The sequence below is a fragment of the Microcaecilia unicolor genome, chromosome 2 (genome assembly GCF_901765095.1).
Source record: "Microcaecilia unicolor chromosome 2, aMicUni1.1, whole genome shotgun sequence".
Classification (NCBI taxonomy): domain Eukaryota; kingdom Metazoa; phylum Chordata; class Amphibia; order Gymnophiona; family Siphonopidae; genus Microcaecilia; species Microcaecilia unicolor.
Window position 1 is genome coordinate 264,491,984 of NC_044032.1, and position 21,390 is coordinate 264,513,373.

Sequence of the window (21,390 nt, forward strand, 5' to 3'; positions counted from 1 at the left end):
AGCTGGATGGAGTGGCTAAAGGATGGCCAGCCTGCATGAGGGCCATTGCAGCAACAGCCTTACTGGTCCAGGAAGCTGACAAGCTGACCTTGGGGCAAGAACTGGTTGTTAAAGTCCCTCACGCAGTTCTTACCCTCATGGAGTATAAGGGCAACCACTGGTTTACAAATAACCGCATGGTTAAGTACCAAGCTAGCTTGTGTGAGAATCCACGGATACACCTGGAAACAGTGGCTACATTTAATCCCGCCACTCTTTTGCCAGCATCTGAGGGACCTCCGGATCATGACTGTATCCAAACCATGGATGAAGTGTACTCCAGTCGACCAGATCTTAAAGATGTTCCGTGGAGGGACCCAGATGTAATTTATTTCACAGATGGAAGCAGTTACGTGAAGAACTCTAAGCGATTGGCAGGCTATGCTGTGGTGACAGAAGACAAGGTGATAGAAGCAAGAGCCCTGCCCCAAGGAACTTCAGCCCAGAAAGCAGAACTTGTGGCCCTCATACGAGCTCTGGAGTTAGCAGCAGGACTAGTGACCAACATTTATACTGATTCCAAGTATGCCTTCACAACTTTACACGCTCATGGAGCTTTGTATAAGGAAAAGGGACTCATAAATGCCGCAGGCCAACCTGTTAAGTATGGACCCGAAATACTTCAGCTGCTAGAGGCTGTGTGGGCCCCTAAGAAGGTAGCTGTTATTCACTGCAGGGGACACCAAAGGATAGATACTCCAGTGGCCCGAGGGAACCGCCATGCTGATCGGGTGGCCAAGGAAGCTGCTCGAGGACCCCCAGCAAGTACTGTGACTCCCCTGTTCCAAATTCGACTGCAAGAATGGACACCTATGTATACCCAAATGGAAGAGAAATGGGCTCAAGAAGAAGGTGCAGTAAGGAGACCTGATGGCTGGTTACATCTCCCTGATACCAGAGTTCTGGTGCCACGCCACCTAGCTTGGCCTGTAGTGTCTCAAGCTCATGACCTATCGCACTTAGGGAAAACAGCACTAGCCCGCCTACTCAGTCGAGTAGTGGTGCTGGAAGGATTGGATAGTCTGGTTGCCACTGCCTCTGCCCGATGTACTCTCTGTGCCCAGAATAATGCCCGTCAGGGACCCCGTATTCCACCAGGAGTTCAGTCTAGAGGACTAACACCTTTTGAGTCCCTAGTTATAGACTTCACAGAAATGCCCAGGAGCGGTAGGCTCCGATACCTCTTGGTCATGGTCTGTACCTTTTCTGGGTGGGTGGAAGCATATCCTACAGTCACTGAGAAAGCCACAGAAGTAGCTCGAGCCCTCCTTAGGGATGTCATCCCCAGGTATGGACTGCCCCTTGCCATAGGTTCAGATAATGGGCCCGCCTTTGTTGAAGCTACACTTCAGGCCCTGTCCCGCGCATTGCGCATTACCTGGAAATTGCATTGTGCTTATCGTCCCCAGAGTTCAGGGCAGGTTGAGCGGGCAATCAGAACCTTGAAAAATAGCCTAGCAAAGATTTGTCAGGAAACCCAACTGAAATGGCCACAGGCACTGCCACTAGCCCTCTTCCGCCTCCGATGCACTCCAACTAAAGGAACAGCCCTCTCTCCCTTTGAAATTGTGTATGGGAAGCCCCCAGCCATTTTGCAGGGAATTAAGGGAGACATAGGGATTTTAGGGTCTGCCCAGGTACAGGAGCAGGTAGCCCTCTTGGGCAAGATAATTTCTGAGCTTCAGTCTTATGTGAGAGAAATAAACCCTGTCCCCTTCCAGGCTCAGGTACATTCCTTCCTGCCAGGGGATAGAGTTTGGGTGAAAGACTGGAGGCTCCAGCCTTTGGGGCCCCGATGGAAAGGACCTTTTACTGTTTTGCTTTCTACCCCTGCAGCTGTGAAGGTCGCAGGGATAACTCCATGGGTCCATTGGTCTCGAATTAAGTCTGCTGATCAGACTGAGCCCAGCACGGATCAGACGGAGCCTAGACAGTGGAGAGCAGAAAGTGATCCAGCGGAGCCATTGAAGTTGCGCTTGACCCGAACCAAAGAATCTACTAGCTGAAAAGAAGGGTCAACTGCATACTGCAGGAGCGGCTGAACTTCGGCTTCACACTGAGACTCTTTCTGTCCAGATTCTGGCTTTCTTGGAATTTGAGAGCTTGATCCTTGTCAGTTGAGGGTCTATCCCAACTGGTATAAGAACTCAAAGACTGAGAACATTATATGAGAGTAATCTGTGATTAGCACAGACTGTTGAAATATTATTGCTTAATTAGTTTGCTGTATTTGTTTTAGATTAGGAAGAAAGAAAATGTTAGTAGTTTGGATGCTTTTGTTGTTTTCTACTCCTTGCCTCCTTGTTCCTAAAACCCCAACTCGTTCCAACCTTTGGTTACACTCTGTCCAGGAACTAATTAGCCAGGCAAAGATTACTTCCCCTTGTATTGTGTGTTCCCGATTTTCTCCTTATACCACAGATGTCCCAGCTGTTCCTGTCCCTGTGCAACTCCCAGCTCTTATACCTCCCTACTTTTCGAGTTCAGGCCCTTGGAGCCAGGATTATACTTGGTGGTCCTTTTATAATGCTACTTCCCCCTCTTGACTCTTCTCTAAGGCCAGTTTTTACGTCTCCCTATCCAGCTTCTGGAGTGTTTTGTTTAACAAGAGACATCTTAACTGTTCTTCCCATTCCCTGTAACTATACTAATGTTCTCCCAGAGAAGGAGGAACCTGTGTGGGTAGTTTCTCCAGGTACTCCTATGTGCCCTACTACCATACCTGTAGATTATGACCAAGGTGATTATCTGGCTCCTAACTATACTACTGAGAAGACTATAGTGTCCCATCCTATTTTCTACTTTCATAAGTCCCCGGGGTATGAAGGGGTTGCATCATATGAGCGGTCTGTCACAATTGGGGATTGGCACCTATGGTGTACAAAGTCTCCATTTCTTCTTCGTTCCCCCTGGGATAGGGGCTCGCATTATGGGCATCCTAATCTCCATCCTGTGCCTACATTTATTGGGAACTTTCGTCGCCCTCTCCTTGGTCATTACTGGCTCTGTGATAATGTCCTCCACATGATTCTTCCCCCCACATATGATTTTTGTGTATTGGTAACCTTGAATTATTTTCCTAAAGTTATTCCTCTTCTCAAGCCACCATCCCCGCACCGCTCTAAGCGAGAGGCCTTGTCCTTACCCTCCTCCGTTGCCACAGAGGATGAGGCGATTGAATTAGCCCTCCAGTATATTAACTCTACTTATCCTCTGACTAAAAAGAGACTTGTAGCCCTTTCTGCCACGGCCTGGATTCCAATTGGGGGCCCGGTAGCGGGTATTACTGAACTAGGTATGGCCACCCGGAGACTTCAATCCCTACTTCATGTTCTAGTTCATGAGCTGAATGTGGTAGTCAATGCATTGCAGGATCAAATTAATGAATTAAGTATAGTTTCTCGGTATAACCGTATGGGTCTTGACTATCTCTTTGCAGCCCAGGGTTGTCTCTGCACAGTGCTAAATTCTTCAGAGTGCTGTACTATTGTCATAAATAGGACGCATGTAGTTAGGCATGCCATGGATAAAGTCCTACAGTTGGCCAGCCTTAATGTGGAGGATTACCGAGGAGGATTAGACCTTACCTCCTGGTGGTGGTCATTGACCTCCTGGATACGTCCTTTGTTCATTTCCCTAATAGTCTTAGTTTTAGCAGGGTTGTTGTTTTGTTTCCTGGCCTCATGTGCTTCGGCAGTATGCCGTCGGACCTTAACAAGTAGGGTAATGGTGGTTCATAAGTCTATTCCTAGTTAGGACCACTATAATCTCCAGAGTTTGAGTTGTGAGACTTATCTCTGCATAAGCTGATTTTAGTCTCAAAGGGGGGAATGAGGCAGCCATGGGCAAAGAAAGTGTTAACTCTGAGAAATTATATACATAAGAAATGATATTAAAAGCTTGAAGTTTGAATTCTAACTTTTTACCTTGCAACTAAAGTGAAGAAATGCCAGATGGTTCATATTATTTCAATGTCTAGCTTGCCGAGCAAAAGGTTAAAAAGGTCAGAGACAGGAATTTCTTTCACCCTTGTGAGTGATGGATTGCTAAATGCTGGCACAGCTGTAAACTATTATGAATGAATAAAGGAATGAGCCAGACATGCTGTAGTTTAAAGCTGAAATAATTTCAGAAGTTCTTGATATGTAGATTTTGTTATAAGGAGATAGCTTAGATATAGATAGAGACCATTATAAGTATGTAGAATATGTCTTATAAGGATGCTTACTTTAGAATATGCTGTATTCTGTGTAAATTAATAAGTTTTGTGTCTGTGTAGAATGTCTGTTAAATTCTGTATTACTCTTTGTCTGCAGTGAAGAGGCCAACATGTGTTTTGAGTTTTCTGTGGTCTTAGCTAGTTCTGTGAAGGAAGCTGATAGGTGAAAAAGGTCAGGACTAGTCAGCTCTCTTCTCCTTGATTAATTATAGGTAAAATGTAGAAATGGTCTTGAAAGTAATAACCTGATATGTATGCTATTAAGTAAGATTGGCCCTTGACCCCTTTAATGAATGCCAGAGTTTAGTTAGCAGTTAGTACTAGGAATATGAGAATAATAAATGTAAGAATATCCATTATCCTCTAAGGGAACCCAGGTTAAGCTATAGATGAGAAATCAATCATAATAACATGCAGGAGTTCTGGAGACCAAATGTCTGGTGTAAGGGGCCCCAGGTCACAGGTCAGTTTAGGATGTCTGGAACCTATGTAACTGATATTTGTATAGAACTGATTGGTTGAGGCAAGGTAATCAATCTATTCCTTAACCAATTGGAGAGTAAGGGGGCTAGGCTAGGCTAGATAGAACTGTATTTAAGTGGGAGAAGAAGCAGGTTACGTCAGAAGGAGCTCAGAAGAAAGAGAAGGACAGAAGGAACAGACAGAAGAAGGAGAAGACAGCATAAGAAGAGAAGCAGCTGAGACAGAAGCCACAAAGACACAGAGAGCTGAGAGAGAGACAAAGAGAGCTGAGAAAGAGAAGAAGAGACTTAATGCTGATGTTCTACTTTGTTTGCTGGCAAATAAAGAAGATTTCTCTCTCATTCTGGTGTGCTGTCTGACTCCTGAAGTATCATAAATTTATGCATCAATTCCTGCAACAATACCATGAGGATGTAATGCTTTTTGCTAGGTGCTCAGGTTTTCAGTTAGGCACTTACTGGTTAAATGCCACTGAAAATGAGCAGTTAGACCCGAACAAGAGATTTAACCGGTCAGTAGCCAAACAAAAATGATTCAGCAAAAACTGCAATTCAGGATAGCTGAACTGTAGAGGCAATACGTATGACTGTTAATCAGAACCAAATACTTTGTAGTTCTAGTACACAACCCTTGATATAGAGCAGAAAAATCAAAGGCAGTGGCAACTAAAATTTAATTCTTGACACCATGCAGCAAAGTCTCAGACAGGCCTGGCATCATCAGCACTAACTGGGCATGATGCTAAGATTTGGACAATTCTCCCCCTCTCCCCATCACAATGCTTAGATCCAGACCCAGGCCCAGTGTCCACTGCAGCTCCAAACACTAGGAATTTTTCCACCCTTGCCTCTGCAATCCACAAGAATCCCTGCTGCTGTCAGATGTACAAGTTGAACAGGGGTTTGTGAGTATATGGACAGGGAAGTTTATGTGGGATGGTAAGGGTTTCAGGGATAGGGGAAAGAGCTGGTGAGATCTGCTGTCGTAGTCTGTATTTGTGTTGAAAATAAATGAAAGGCAAAGAGGTAGGTGTGGGTAAAAGAAAGCAAAGGAGGAAAAAAAAAAAAGATTAAAATAAAAATACCACAAAAAATTAAACAAAAAGCTAGAACAAGTAAAGAAAAAAAAAAAAGGTGGAAAAAATGTCTGGCCATTAGTTCAGTGTTTCCTGGGTGTGTTGGAGATGCTGTAGAGGCAACACTCACAAACCCTCAGGGAGGGGAGAGGAGGGTAGGGGAATTAGGCATCATGATCATTCAAGGGTGACACCTAGTGGTGTGTTTCAGGACTCACAATTGAAGGATTCCAGAAGGTGATCACAGGTCCATTGGTGCAATGACCAGACTAGGTAACACTGGGGGAGAATATATAGGCTTATAGTACCTGAATGCTAGTCCAGATTACAACTGAGCTGGAGGCCTAAAGGGGGAGGGTAAAATTACCAGATACAAAAGAAAGAAAAATCTGAATAAGAAGGAAAACACAAGATATTTTCCTATTGTCCCTAACAATTTTGGCTGGTGCCCAAATTTTGTAATCATTTTTCCTTCTCTGCATGTACAAACATGTCAATTCTGAACTCCTGCCAATGCTGGAAAACCTCTGAAGTTGCCCACTGAAATGGTTACAGCTAAGGCTGTCAGCAATCCAGAATGCTATACAAGTCAGTGATATTCCACTCTTATGAGCAAGTCTTCAAATGATAACTCCGTTTTTGTTTTTAATACTGAATCGGTTTGTGCTTGCGTACTGTTTCCATCTGACAGTGACCCACCTACATGCATTTCAAAGGACCCCCCCCCCCCAAAAAAAAAAAAAAAAAAAATGCACTGACCTTGTACTGTTCCACCAGAATATCCCTTGCTGTGTTGTAGATCATAGAGTGCAGAGCACCAGAATATAGGGCAAGTGTATAGTCATAGTCAAAGCCGTAGACTTCAATGTCTGCCAAGCACACCTCATTATTGGCATAGACAGTGGATGGATTCAGGAGGTTGCAGACACCAGGAGGAAGGAGATCTGAAAAGAGACAAAGGCAAACTTTTCTATAAAGTGGCCCTTACACAATTGTAAGAAAAACATACACCACCTAGTCTACTGCCAGAACAACTCGGTTAGATAAAGCATTCCTAACAGCCTGTTCTACTACAGTCATCTTCTCTATACATTTTCCACTCATGGGAGGAGTTTCATGATAGTCCTCACCATACTCCACTATGTTATCTGGTCAAGCATGGTTGTTTTCCTTGATACACAGGCCTTGAAATCCTAGTGAATTGTATCAGTCCAGGTCTATTGTGCTCAACTGTGAATAAACTACTTTCTGTGACCACTAAGCTGATAAAGAACACATCTCTCAAAAGCTAGTCAATATATATTTAGTCCAATGAAAACATGTCACCTACAGCTTAATAGCTGGTGTTTATTTCTGTGTGTCCAAGTAGGTTAGTAAGGCAGCCACACAATCTTGTGATTTGAGAGAGAAAAATCTTTTTCAAGTCCTCAACAGGAAACAGGGAAACCATAAAACAATGGGAGTAAATTACTAAAACCAAGAAAAATATCTGCACAACTGTGTATTGTAAAATATGTGCAGAATTCCCCTCCAGAGCAGAAATTTCTTATTTTGTGCAGAACTTGGTTGCATGAAGGTTTGGGGGTGGGGAGGGGTGAAACAGTAGCATGCATTCACTGGTGACATTATCATGGGAAGGTACAGTTAGGAAGGAGGCCATCATCAGGGCAGTGGTGAGAGAAAGCAGGCACCATTTGAATGGCCTGTTTGTCAGGGTTGCAAGTGATCTTATTTCCTATACATACAATTCTTCATTTGTGGATAAAAAGGAAGCTGGTACATACATATTTAATAAAAGAATATCACTAACAGTAGTACAACTTTGCAACATTACCAACAAAATCTTGGCATGGGGGAGGGGAAGGCACAACACCTATGTCATCAGTGAAGAGATCGTGAAGCTCTTTTGAACACAGTGAGAAATGGAGTGCTTCACTGTGTGGTTCTGGTGCTGCTGTATTAGCAGTTTCTCCTCCTCTCTCCCCCAGTACCTCCTCCTGCCCATGCTGGTTCAAACTGCAAAATGGCTGTCATGACCTCCCCACAGCAGTCTCGTGAGAATGCCACAGAAAGTTTCGAAAGCCGCTGCGATGTAGCACAGGGCCAGAACAAGTCAGGTTTTTTCCTGCCCCCAAAGAGACCATTAGACAACCAGATCTTCTTCCTAAGGTAGGCTCAGAAAGGCCTGATAAACCCACAAGGTGCGTTGCAACAATCAAAACCATCTGTTGGACCACAGAACGAAACAGCCTCCTTCATAAAAGGTCTCAATTTGTAAACTAATGGAAGCTTTACATAAAATTGGTAGAGAACTGCTGAATCTGCCCGTTACCCACTCCACCCTCCTCAACCACCACTGCTATCACCTTCATAAACTCCACAGTAGATAAACATTCTGAGTCCACCATCATAGTAAGGTGGACCATCCATACGCTATCCCCAAAACACAACACAGATGACTCAGCAACATTCCAGACCATCCCACTCTCAGTAAGCTAATTACCAACCTTAATCATACAATCCAATAACTCCTGCTGTCTAACCCCATCACCTTCAATCGGCAACAGCAACTGACTGTCATCAGCACGGGCATAATATGAAAGCCTATAACCTTGCACCAAAGCCCCCCCTCTTCCCGGTACTATCATGCCTAAACAACTTAGACTGAAAACTTTGGTCTCTAGTAAGGATATGTATGCCACAAAACCAGGACATCCGGGTAACAGTCCTTCTAGCCCTGTTATGATACCATCCTCGGCCCCCTCACAAGCTGCCAGTACGGCTGTTCAAATCAAATCATCTGAAGCCATATGGGACCTAGTTCTCAAAGAAATATGGGGGGCCAAAATGGAAATTGTGGATCTAGCGGTGGTGAGACTGAAGGACTAATCTGACGCCCTTATCACTAGTTTGATTTCACTGGAGTCTCTGCTTCTGGCGTTGGAATTGTAAGGAACGGAGAAAAAAATCCTCTAGGAGTGCACTGCAAAAGCAGGTGCACTACCTGATGGATAAACTGGAAGATCAGGAAACAGAAGCCAGAGGTCTAACCTGCGAATTCTCGGAGTCCCAGAGGGCAGAAACCCCGTGACATATGTTCCAAACCTGCTCTGTGCCCATTTTCTTTAGACAACTGCATCCCCGAAGTACGAAATAGAAAGAGCTCATAGAGAGCTGCAGCCTCGACTGGAGCCTACATTTCCCCTGCGTGCCTTTGTGGTCAAACTGTTGCTCCTTTCAAGAAACAGACTCAGTGCTCAGGAGAACGAGACAGTTAAAAGTTTGTACTTACGATCGGACAGAGGTTCGGATTTTTCCAGACCATAGCCCAGAAACTTTATGGAAGCGCAAAGAACTTTTACCATATAAACTGGAGTAAATAAAGGCCTGTGGGTGGGACTATAGCACCCAGCCTAACTGGTGGTGACTGTGACTGGTAAGAGAGGATTCTTATCTACCCCCAAAGAAGCAATGAAGTTTGCCTTGGAGCTCGACAAAGGGATTAAAGTTTCTTCTGACCCTCATCCACAGCAGCCCCGAGGCACAGGGCGTACTACTATGATGATTCAAAGAGATTCACATTTGCCCACAAGGAAACCAATTCCTTGCTTGGGAAGTGGCCATCTCCAACCAACAGCTCCCTCCTCCGTAGGGAGGGTGAGGTCCCTCGACAGTGAGCCCCCAGCCTGGTGCCTGGGATGGAAAGTGCCTCTCAATTGAGTCAATCGGGGGAGGACTCAAATGCTCCATCATAGCATGACTGTTTGATAGCTTCATTTCACACTTAGTGGTTTATCTTCATTTGTGGGCTAGGGCTGATAGAAACGTGGATTCGGATGTAGGTGAAGGGGTTTTAGGGTTTGAGGTAGTAGACAGTGATTGGCAAGAGCCTAGAGGGAGGGGTTGGGATAATGGATATTGTTGGAAGTCTTGTTCCCATTTCAGGAGAAACATTTTGAGAATGGGGTGAGGGAAGGGGTATTTAGGCAGAAGGTGGAGGGGAGGTGGGGTTAGCATCTGACTCAGTGGAACTTGCTATGTTCTCTATGGAAAAGGAAATATCTGCTGAATTTGTATGTGGTAGAACCACTTGGGCTGACGGGGGGGGGGGGGAGATAGGGAGAGCAGCTAGGTCACCCCCCCTCCCAATCTGTGTCCGCTTGGCATAGAAGTGAAGCTATAGGACCCTTACTGAGATGATATGGTTTGCTTAATTTCTTGGAATGTGGGGGGCATTTCCTCACCTATTAAACATAAGAAAATAGTATTTATTTAATGCATTTGTACCCCACATTTTTTCATCCTAGTGGAAGGTTCAATGTGGATTACAATTAACTTAGGAGAAAACAGATTACATGTTAAAAGTTGTAAGGTACAACTGTGCCAAGTTCAGAGCAGTTCACGTTAAGATCAATTTGAGTTTGTGGCTAAGGAGTGTTGACCTGTTAGCTGATAGGCTAGGTGGATTCATTGGGGAAGGCTGCTTTGAAGAAGCGGGCTTTAATGTGTTTTCTGAATTGCAAGTAGCTGTTCATGGCTTTTAGGTCTTTTGGTAAGGAGTTCCAGATTTTGATGCAGACGTAAGAAAAGCTTGTTGTGTGTGTGGTTTTGTATTTCAGGCCTTGGCATCTAGGGAAGTGAAAGGTAAGGTAGGATCTCACTTTCTTGGTTGTGTTGCATAGTGGTAGGATTATTAGGCCGGTCATGTAGGCCAGGGAGAGACCAAAGATAATTCTGTAGGCCAGGATACAGATCTTGAAAGATACATGAAATTTGACTGGTAAACAGTGTAGGTTTTGGAGTTGGGGTCTTGCACTTTCAAATTTATTTTTTCCAAAAATAAGTCTTGCTGCCACTGTTTGTAATTTCTTCAATGTTTGTTCCTTACATCATGCATAGATTCCATTACAGTAGTCTGTGCGTGGGCAAGTATCATGGTTTGGATGAGGAAAATAATTTTTTTATACATTTGAGTTTCCACATAGTCTAGAACATTTTCTTAATAGTGTTTGCTACCTGTTTGTCGAATGATAATTCATGATCTATGGTGATTCCTAGGATCTACAGGTCTTCTGCTATCGGAAGAGTTGTTCTCATGGCATTGATGGATGTGAATCTATCGGTATTGTATGGTGATGTATCAAGCATTGTAGTTTTTCCCTACTCAGCTTCAGTTTGAAGGCTGATGCCCAAGATTCTACAACATTTATACTGTCTGTGATTTTAGAAGTAATTTTTGATATATCTTTTTTGAAGGGGATAAAGATAGATCAGCGTTTATGAAACAGTTAAGGCCTTGATTGGATAGGGATTGTGCAAGGGGGACCATCATCAGGTTGAAGAGTATTGGTGACAGTGGGGTATGCCGCATTCTGCTTTCCATGGGTTAGAGGTCTTCACTTGAAAGGATCTGGTGATCAAGAATCTCCTGTGCCATTCCAGCACCTTCCCTCCTATTCCTGTTTTGTCGAGAATTCTTTGTAGGATGATGTGATCAACCATGTCGCATGAACTAGACATGCCAAACTATAGTAAGAGGATATTTTTCCCCATTGATAGTTCCTGTTTGAATTTAGCTAATAGTGTGATTAGTACCGTTTCTGTGCTGTGGTGGTGCCTGAAACCTTATTGGGATTCATGTAGAATAGAAAAGTTGTTGGAAGTATTCTGTGAGTTGTTTGGCTATGATGCCTTCCATTATTTTAGTCCTTCAGGCTCTCCAGAGACATCGAGCTGATGTAGCCTTTATACAGCAGACCCATTTCTTGATGTCTAAACATGAGAAATTTATTTATTTTATTTATTTATTGCATTTGTATCCCACGTTTTCCCACCTCTTTGCAGGCTCATTGTGGCTTACAATACATTATGGATACTGGAGATAAGAAGAGGATATACATTTGATTTTACAGAAGGATTTTGGTTTACATGGTCATGGAATATAAGATAGTGGTATTACAGGACATGTTAACATACCTTAGTAATACAAGATAGTAGTACAGCAGAAGACATTATAAGACATTAGACGCGTTTCGAAGTTCCTGGGTATAATTGGAGATTTTTACATGCTTTGATCTTTGTGGTATATCTTTTCAAAGAGATGAGTCTTTAGTAATTTACGGAAGTTGGCCAGTTCGTTGGTCGCTTTCAAATTGCGTGGTAGCGCGTTCCAGAGTTGCGTGCTCAAGTAAGAGAAAGTAGAGGCGTGCATTAATTTGTATTTCAGGCCTTTGCAGTTGGGAAAATGAAGATTAAGGAATGTTCGAAATTGAGTACTTGGTGGGTGGGGAACTGTATTGCAACCCCAGCTACTGGAAAGAAGTTGGGGTTGCAATACAGAACTGTATACGGTATCTGGCTCCCGATCAGATACCGTATACAGTTCAAGCTTCTCCTACTAACCTACAAATGCACTCAATCTGCAGCCCCTCATTACCTCTCCTCCCTCATCTCCCCGTACGTTCCTACCCGTAACCTCCGCTCACAGGACAAATCCCTCCTATCAGTACCCTTCTCCGCCAACTCCAGGCTGCGCCCTTTCTGCCTTGCCTCACCCCATGCTTGGAATAAACTTCCTGAGCCCATACACCAAGCCCCCTCCCTGCCCATCTTCAAATCCTTACTTAAAGCCCACCTCTTCAACGTAGCTTTCGGCACATAACCCTTTACCTCTATTCTGGAAACCTATACTGCCACATTTGATTTACTGCATAAGTGTCCTTTAGATTGTAAGCTCCTTTGAGCAGGGACTGTCCTTCCTTGTTTAAAATTGTACAGTGCTGCGTAACCCTAGTAGCGCTTTGGAAATGTTAAGTAGTAGTAGTAGGGTAGCAATTTTGTTGTGGAAGGGGAAGGTGACCCAAATTCAACAGGTACAAGAGGATGCTGAGGGGTGGTTTGTTCTTTGTAAACTCTTACTAGATAGGTGGGAATTAGTGCTGTACAATGTTTATGCTCCAAATCAGTATGATGCTTGATTTTTTTCGAAGACTGTGCAATGCTTTGTTGCGGTTTGGTAATATTCCCATTATTCTGGGCAGGGATTTTAATAGAGTACGGGACCCATCTGTTGATAAGTCAGCTCCCGGTAGTTCTACATGTTTCAATATTAACAGAGGTCTCCCACTCTTGTGCCAGGTATTGGATCTCATAGATATCTAGAGTTTTGCATCCCCAGAAACATGACTACACACGTCCCAGGTGCATGGAACACACTCTCATATTGACTATATCCTACTGTCTTCTTCCTTTATGCCATCCATTCGGGGGGGGGGGGGGGGGGGGGGGGCGGAGGTAGGACACTGTGAAATTTCTGATCAGGCCACGAAATGGGTGGATTGGGCAGAAGTCAGTGCTGAGCAGAAGCCAATGGTGTGGAAATTTCCTTTAGCTCTCTATGGGGATGCTAGATTTATGGATTACATTCCATAAATACAAACATGAAGATAACCCTATTTTATTTTGGGAAGCGGCAAAAATGGTACTTTGAAAAGAAAATCAGGGATCAGGATATTATTCGCCTTGAACAAGTCAGGGATGCTCGCCAACAACATGATGCTGTAGCTACTAATATTACTAAACAGGAACTATTGACTTTGCAGACTACTTTGAATGAACTGTTGCACCAAAGGGCCAAAGGGTCACTGACCTATTATAAGTACCAGCTCTATAAGCATGGTAATAAAGGGGGACGATTATTGGCCCAGTTGGTTGCTACTTGTGCAGGACCCAGAAGGGTGGTGGGCCTTAGGGACGGGATGGGGTAGCTCTGACATTATTTGTCAAGTCTTTAAAGATTACTATGCCGCATTGTATGCCGCTCCTGCGGAGAAGGGCCTTAGGCATTCTATGTATCTAGAAAATATAGATGTTCCTCAACTGTCTTCTAAGGATGAAAACTTCCTGAACTCCTCCTTAACGTCTGATGAAATAGCCTGGACGATTTAGCAGAGCTTCTTAGGCCCCAGGATCTGATGGGTTTAGGGTGGAATTTTATAAGGGGGAGCATATTGTCCAGACCTTCACAGCTATGTATAGAACCTGCTTGGAATCCCAGATGTTACCAGGAGAGTTGAATTTGGCCCAAATAATGGTTCCTCCTAAACCAGGCAAAGACCCCATGCTTGCGGAATCGTACCGCCCAATTTTGTTACTGAATTTTGAAGCTAAATTATTAGTGAAGGTGATGGCAAATAGATTAGCCAGCGTCCTTCCGGCCCTAGTGCATGAGACTCGGGTGGATTTGTTAAGAGCCTGCAAATAGCAAAAAATATTCAGAAAATATTGGCATCTTTAGAATTCAGGGAACGGGCCACAGTTCCATAGCTCTCGATAAGCTTTGATGCCAAAAAGGCATTTGATAGGAAGTAGGATTTTATGTTTGCCACATTATGCCATTATAGTTGTGCAGGGCAGTTCTTGGAAGTGGTCCAAACTCTTTATTCAGCCCCTCGCACTAAAGTATGGGTTAACGGATGTTACTCGGGAGACTTTGAAATACATCGGGGGACCCAACAGGCCTATCCCTTGTCTCCGTTATTATTTGTTTTGACTCTGGACCCCTTTATTAGGTTTGTTCTTTCCACTCCGGCAGTCAAGGGGGTGGGGATGGATAAGCATAATTTTAAAACAGTGGCCTTTGCAGACAATTTGCTAGTACATCTCACTGACAGAACTCTTCTGAAGGGTTACTTAATATGTTCCGGTGGGAATTACTCTGGATTTAAATTAAATCTTTCTAAATCGGAGGATCTGGCAACTGAGGCCTTGGTGCACCGGGCTTGGAGGGGGAACGTTCCGTCAAAGTGGAGCACGGATTCTTTTACATACTTAGGGATTCAGTTGCCTCGTTTATCTAGGACAGTGCATTCACTTAATGTGAGAGAGTTTGTGGAGGCAACAACTGGAGGAATGGTCTTAATTGCCCCTGTCCTTCTCCTTCCCCAAATGGCTTTATATGCTCTAAGTTCTGCCAATACGCCTCCTCAAGAGAGACCTTATGCAGGTGACCAAATTGCTAACCAGATATTGATGGAGTGGGGAAAAAGACGAAACTACAGCTCTCATATTTATATGGCAGTTGGCAGATACGGGCTTGGGCCTGCCAGATTTACAATTATAAAATTAGGGGCAACCTGCAGTTCCCCCCCTGGTCTGAAAAATACTGTATTTTAACCAGAGGCATAGCCAGGTTTTTAAGTCAGGGGGAGCAGACTTTTGTAAAGCAGGCACCGGTTGGTGTCGGCAAGGCAGCAGTACCGGTGCTGTCTCTCAGGTGGGGTGGCTGTGGCAATGATTTAACACAGGCTGCCTCTGCTGCGTCCCACCTATGAGGAAAATAGGAAGTTACATCAGGAGGCAGGATGCAGCAAAGGTCCCAGGACTGGCCAGAGCCTGTTTTCTTAACGACAAGTAAAAATATTCAAATTGTGACCATCACCTCAGAGACAGCACAACCACTCCTTCCACTGATAAGACACTTTTAAAAATCAGATGGGCTTTTGTTTATATGGCGACTCTACAGAACGTTGAGACCACTAGTCCCGAGCAGTTTTACTTTGGGTAACAAGAGCCACCAACCCCAGAGCCTACTTTCAAATAGGGCCAGAAACTTTGTGAAGTAACACAAAATCCCTCAAGACTCTCAAAACCTATACTGAAAACTTACCACACCATAACAGCCCTAACCCACCTATAAAAAGACAGTGACAAATATTATATTGGGCCCTAGAGTACCAATATACCTGCTACTGGGAAACTGGAAAAAGCTGGACTGCTATAGAGTCCTGCACAGACACTACATGCTAGCACAGCGGTGGGCAACCCAGTCAAGTTGTCAGGATTTCCCCAATGAATATGCATGAGATCATTCATTGGGGAAATCCTGACAGGGTTGAGGCCCTTGAGAACTGAGGCTCCCCCCCATCTTTCACCCACTTCTTTACTCATTCCCATCCCCTGTCCTCACCCTCAGCACTGATCTACCTTCTACTGCCTCTCATTTTCTCACCAGCCCTGTAAGCATTTATAGGTGAATAACTCTTCTGGGCAAAGCTACCCAATGAGTAATTCCCAGGTTCCGTTTACAGAAGTCTGGCTAAACCAACTTCCTAGCTCTCTGTCCAGGGGTGGTTATTATAAAGGAACCTGGCTGTTCTGGGCCTACACCAGAACTTTTCTTCTGTTAGAGAGAACTGGAATAAAATTAAGTCACTGCTGAAATATATTAATTTATTATATAGGTAAGAAAATATAAATAATACACCCTACACTACGGCTTAGCTGTACAAATGTAGCTCCCTTATGCTGATAAGCAAACTATAGAATGTATTGTCTAACTAAAATACTGATATCACTGGTTACTAGGTTATTACACAATCCTGATTAGCAATACTGACTAGGTCATGAAGTAATACAGTTAGCAGCACATCTTCCTGATCACAGTTCTGACTAACCCGCCTTTGCTGAGGCAAGAACCTACTAGCTAATCCCCGACTATTAGGAAATAAACCTCTGTAATCCTCACCTAGCTGACCCTGAGTGGTCGCTCAGATGAAGTGGACACCGGTTTTCCTTTTAGACTCCAGCTGTCTTCCACAGCGAGTCCCCGTCTTAGGAAACAGCATAGGCTCCTTGCAGCATGCAGGATTACAGTCCCTCTGGCCGGTACAGCTGAACCAACAGGTACTTTCTTCAGATGGTCAGGTCACAAGGTTGTGGACCACTTCAGGTCTCGCTGGTCTGCTTGCCAGCTACCCTTCTTCCAGTAGAACCAGACAAATTCTCCCTTTCTTCCTTCTCTCTCCTCTTTTTGGTTCCTGCTCTCTGGCCCCTGATTCCCAGGTGACCAGACAGCAACCAATCAGGATCTTGTCCAATTCCTTCCCTGAGCAAGAAAAACCTTTTTGATCTTCCAGTTGTTACATTGTGGTATGCATTCCTGTCTTTCATCAGACTCGCTGGCACCATGGCCTTACCCCCTGTAGCTCATCAGGGAGGTGCAAGGGTCAGGTAGAAATGGCTGCTGCTGTTGTTGTTGTAGCCCACTGCATATCCTTGAGTTTTTCCAGACCTGCCAGTTATTTACCACAAGCAGAGCTCTGCCACAAACAGAAAGTTGAATCTGCTTGGTCACTGAAGTGCAGGGTCTTAGTTCGCAGACTCCATCTTGACATAGTTGTATACACAGGCTGAGACCAGCAGAGTGAGGCTCACAGGGAAATAGCCCTACAGCCCCATCCCTGTCTCTCCTTCCTTCCCTTGTCTTCAGGCCATACTTCCATCTCTTACCCTATACCCCACGTCCTATTACTTCTCTTTTACCATCTTTTTAACCCCATTTCCACCCTCACTGAACCCCTTCAGAAACCCATCCCCTTCCTCGCATACTGGTAACCATAAAATGGTTTGGACTATCAATGTTTTTAATAGGTTGCCTCATGGCCAACAGGTTTCAGTTTGGCTGCCTCCCTCCCTCCACCTGCCATGCAGGACGCCTCCCCCCCCCCCTCTCCACCTGCCATGCAGGACTCCTTCCCCCCTCTCCACCTGCCATGCAGGACATCTTCTGTCTCTCTCATGCCCCCATCCAACATCACTCCAGTGTCTCTTTCACCCTCTCACCATCTATCTCTTCTCCATCATATCACCCTTCTGTCTCTTATCTCCCAGCATCCAGCTTTACCCTGTCTTTCTCTACTTCTCCCCTCTATCCAGTTTGCCCATCTCCCCCCTAGTACTCCTGTCTCTCTCTTTTTTCCTCGATTATCATGCAACATCATCCTATGCCCCATCCCCATTCAGGCCAGGACACACTCCCTCTTTCTCTCTCATGCAGGATTCCCCCTCCCATCAGCTATCCAGGATCTCTTCTGTCTCTCTCTCTCATCTCCACATCCAACATTACCCCAGTCACTTTCACCCCCCTCTCCATCCAACATCACCTATCACTTATCTCTCATCCCTCAGCATTCAGTTCTACCCTATTTCTCTCCTCCTCTCCTTTGTCTGTCTTTCCCCCAATGCTCCTGTCTCTCTTCCCCCCCCCCCCCCCCATTCATCATGCAATCCCATCTATCTTCCTCTCACCCTACCATTGACCCCAGGAGGTTAGATTGAGAACAGGAGAGGGTATGATCCTATCTAGCCCATCATATGGGTTGAAGCCAGTAGGAGGAGCTTGCCGCCATTTTCCTTCACCCAAAACAGCAAAAACTATTGAAAATTGCCAAACATCAGAAATAATGGACTGCCTATGTGTGGTCCATCTGTAAAAAATCAAAAGCTGTTGGATAGGCAGTGCTTTAAAAGGTGGAGGACAAAAGGTTTGTTTTTTGGGTTTTTTTTTACTTATTTGACAGGTTTTTAATTTATTTGAATGTTTCCCATATGTAGATATAAATATCATGAAATAAAAATTTAATATCACTAAAACATTTTAAAACATTATTGTAGCTGGTAGAAACAGCATTAATAAAGTCTGTATTTTGTGCTCATTTTTCTACACTGTTCTATACAATACAGTAATACATGGCCAAATTTCAGTGAGGATATCCTATTTACTAATGGGTTCATCTTAACTGTTGTTGTAATCTGCCTTGGGAAGCCTGGTGTTATAAAGAAAGAATATACTAAAATTAAACTGAATTAAAATTAAACTCTTTCATTGGAGCACATGGAATCACATCTTCACCTCATCTCTTTTGTACAAATGGATTATTCTATTTTGAGCATGTTTCAGGGACAAGTGGTTTTCATAAATCAAAATAATAAAAAATAAATGTTTTCTTTCATGCAGAGCTCTCATTTGTTTAAACATAACTAAATGGGCAATAAGCCCCTAATGCAGTCCATTGGTTTTCTTACATTTTGTTCTTGTGATGGCTTATACTGTGCCAAAACTGGAAATACAGTGAGACAGAATAATAGAATTCAGTAGCTCTACCCTCACTATTCAATATTTCTCTCAGTAATAAACAATATTAAGTGTATTTAATATACCACTGCACTCCACAAAACAAAAGGAGCAAGTTCTCACAAACCATCTTTCTTTTGATCTAGGCACAGGAGAAAAAAAAAAAAAGAAAAAAATACTTTAAATGTCACAGGTTTCAACCTAGTTCAAGTTTAATGTGTGATATGTCAAACAGATAGATAGAAACTCTGAATGTTAATCATCCGATTCTCATAATATGAAGTCTGTTTTAGTGGCCCCTTTATCAGGAGAAAAAAAAATATCTGCATGAATATAACACATGCTAGGGTGTCCCTATAACCAGCCCCTCCAAATGACACACTGATTACAATTTATAACAAATTACTACTCTACCAATGAAAAGTTATTCCATTATTATATTTCCTCTGTGTACATCCGTATGCTTCACAAGCTGGCAAGTTTGAAAATATAAGCACGACGATTAAATAAAAATGCTACCAACAATACATGCCATCTCCTGTTCTTAATTTTAGCTCCTTAACTGGCCCCATTCTCTCTCACTCTCTCCCCCTTTCCACCCCCTCCTGGTCACTCTCTGACAGGTCCGTGGAGGCATGGAAAAAAGAACTGCAAGCTTAGCTTAGCTCCCCTGCCCCTCACTCACTGGTTCGCCCCCGCTGCCTGTCCGGAGCCTTAGCTGAGAACAAAATGAAGCTGTGTGCGGAGTCGTCATAGCTCTATGTGCACCGCCCGCTGCCGGTTTCCCTCCTCCTCCCACTCCCACAATATAACTTCCTGTTTCGCAGAGGAGGGAAACTGTCAGCAGGTGGCGCACATAGAGCTATGACCCCATGCACGGCAGTATTTTGTTCTCAGCCAAGGTGTATGGCAAGCAGCGGGGCGAACCAGTGAGGGACAGGGTAGGGAAGTTAAGTTTGCAGTTCCTTGAGGGGCTGGGGAAGCCTAAGCTATGGTGCATAGGCGCCATTTTTTTAAATGTGTTTGGGGGAGTAACCACTCCCCCTGTGCCCCCTAACTACACCTCTGATTTTAATGCTGGGAAACCCCATCTGCACAGGAAAAGCAATGCCGACGAACCCAACACTTATGATTATACTGCAGGGCCACTATGTTCAACAATGCCCGAAAAAACTGGGAAACCAGGAGCCCTAATCCTGGCTGGGGAGGCAGTAGCTGGGCTTAGTAAACGCTGTCCCCATTCACAGCTGTTGGTAACAAGCCTTTCTGGCCGTCAAGCCGGAAATTTGTATTGAAGTCTTCATTGATTCAGGGGCTGGAGGTAATTTTATTGACGAGGAACTGGTGCGATGGTATCACATTCCCAAGCAGGAATAGTGACATCCCATTCCAGTATCTTCAGTCTACGGACATAATCGAGGAGTTCTCAAAGCAAAGATCGCACCGCTTAGTATCCATATTGGTGTACTCCACCAGGAGACAAATCACTCTGCACATCCTGCAGACTGCCATGAACCCCCTCATTTTGAGCCTTCCATGGCTGCAGCAATATAATCCACAAATTGACAGGGAGCAGGTTCAACTGACCGCCTGGAGTCCTTCATACAGGGAGCAATGCTTGGATGCCACAGTACCTCCCACAAGTCTGCCGCTCCAAGTGGCGCAGGTTGATCTGTCCGTAGATGTCTTTTCTAAACAGCGTGAAAAGCCTCTCTCTCCCCATCGTCCGTATGACTGGGCCATTTTTTAAAAATTATATTTGTACCCCGCGCTTTCCCACTCATGGCAGGCTCAATGCGGCTTACATGGGGCAATGGAGGGTTAAGTGACTTGTCCAGAGTCACAAGGAGCTGCCTGTGCCTGAAGTGGGAATCAAACTCAGTTCCTCAGTTCCCCAGGACCAAAGTCCACCACCCTAACCACTAGGCCACTCCTCCACTCCTATTGACCTGGTACCCGGTAAAATGCTACCACGAGAGAAGATCTATTCCTTATCCTGACACAAGACGGAGGTGATGTCTGCATACATCCAGGATAATCTCTCCCGAGGCTTCATATGCCCCTCCAAGTCACTTGCTGGGGCTGGGTTCTTTTTTGTGGGGGAAAAAGGATGGGGAACTTCGTCCATATATTGATTAATCGGAGCCTCAACACTATAACCATCATAGATAAATATCCATTATTGCTCATTTCTGAACTGTTTGACCACCTTGAAGGGGTCCATATTTTCACCAAATTGGACCTTAGGGGTGCCTATAATCTCATTTGTATCAAGGAGGGAGATGAGTGGAAAACAGCCATTAATACACGTGACAGCCATTATGAATACCTTGTGATGCTCTTTGGCCTGGCCAACACGCCTGCTGTCTTCCAAGCCTTCATTAATGACATCTTTCAAGACCTCCTATAGAAATTCGTGTTAGCGTACCAGGACGACATCTTGCCTTCCAAGCCTTCACTAATGAAATCTTTCGGAATCTCCTATATAAATGCATGCTAGTGTACTTGGACGACATCTTAGTTTTCTCACAGTCTCCAGATCAGCATCAACAGCACATCAAGGTAGTCCTTCAACGGTTGCGAAATAACCATTTTTATGACAAACTAAAGAAATGTGCTTTCCATTGTATGGAGTTACCCTTTCTGGGCTATATTACCTCT

At 44.3% G+C, this 21,390-nt stretch overlaps 1 protein-coding gene across 1 annotated transcript in view; it reads right to left on the bottom strand.

The window, feature by feature from the left end:
* The window catches only part of NT5DC2 (5'-nucleotidase domain containing 2), a 139,047-nt gene that overhangs the window by 67,997 nt on the left and 49,660 nt on the right, over positions 1-21,390 (bottom strand). The window contains exon 2 of the mRNA XM_030194102.1: positions 6,576-6,760. Within this exon, the coding sequence (XP_030049962.1) occupies positions 6,576-6,760 (185 nt within the window). The remainder of the gene's footprint in view (positions 1-6,575; positions 6,761-21,390) is intronic.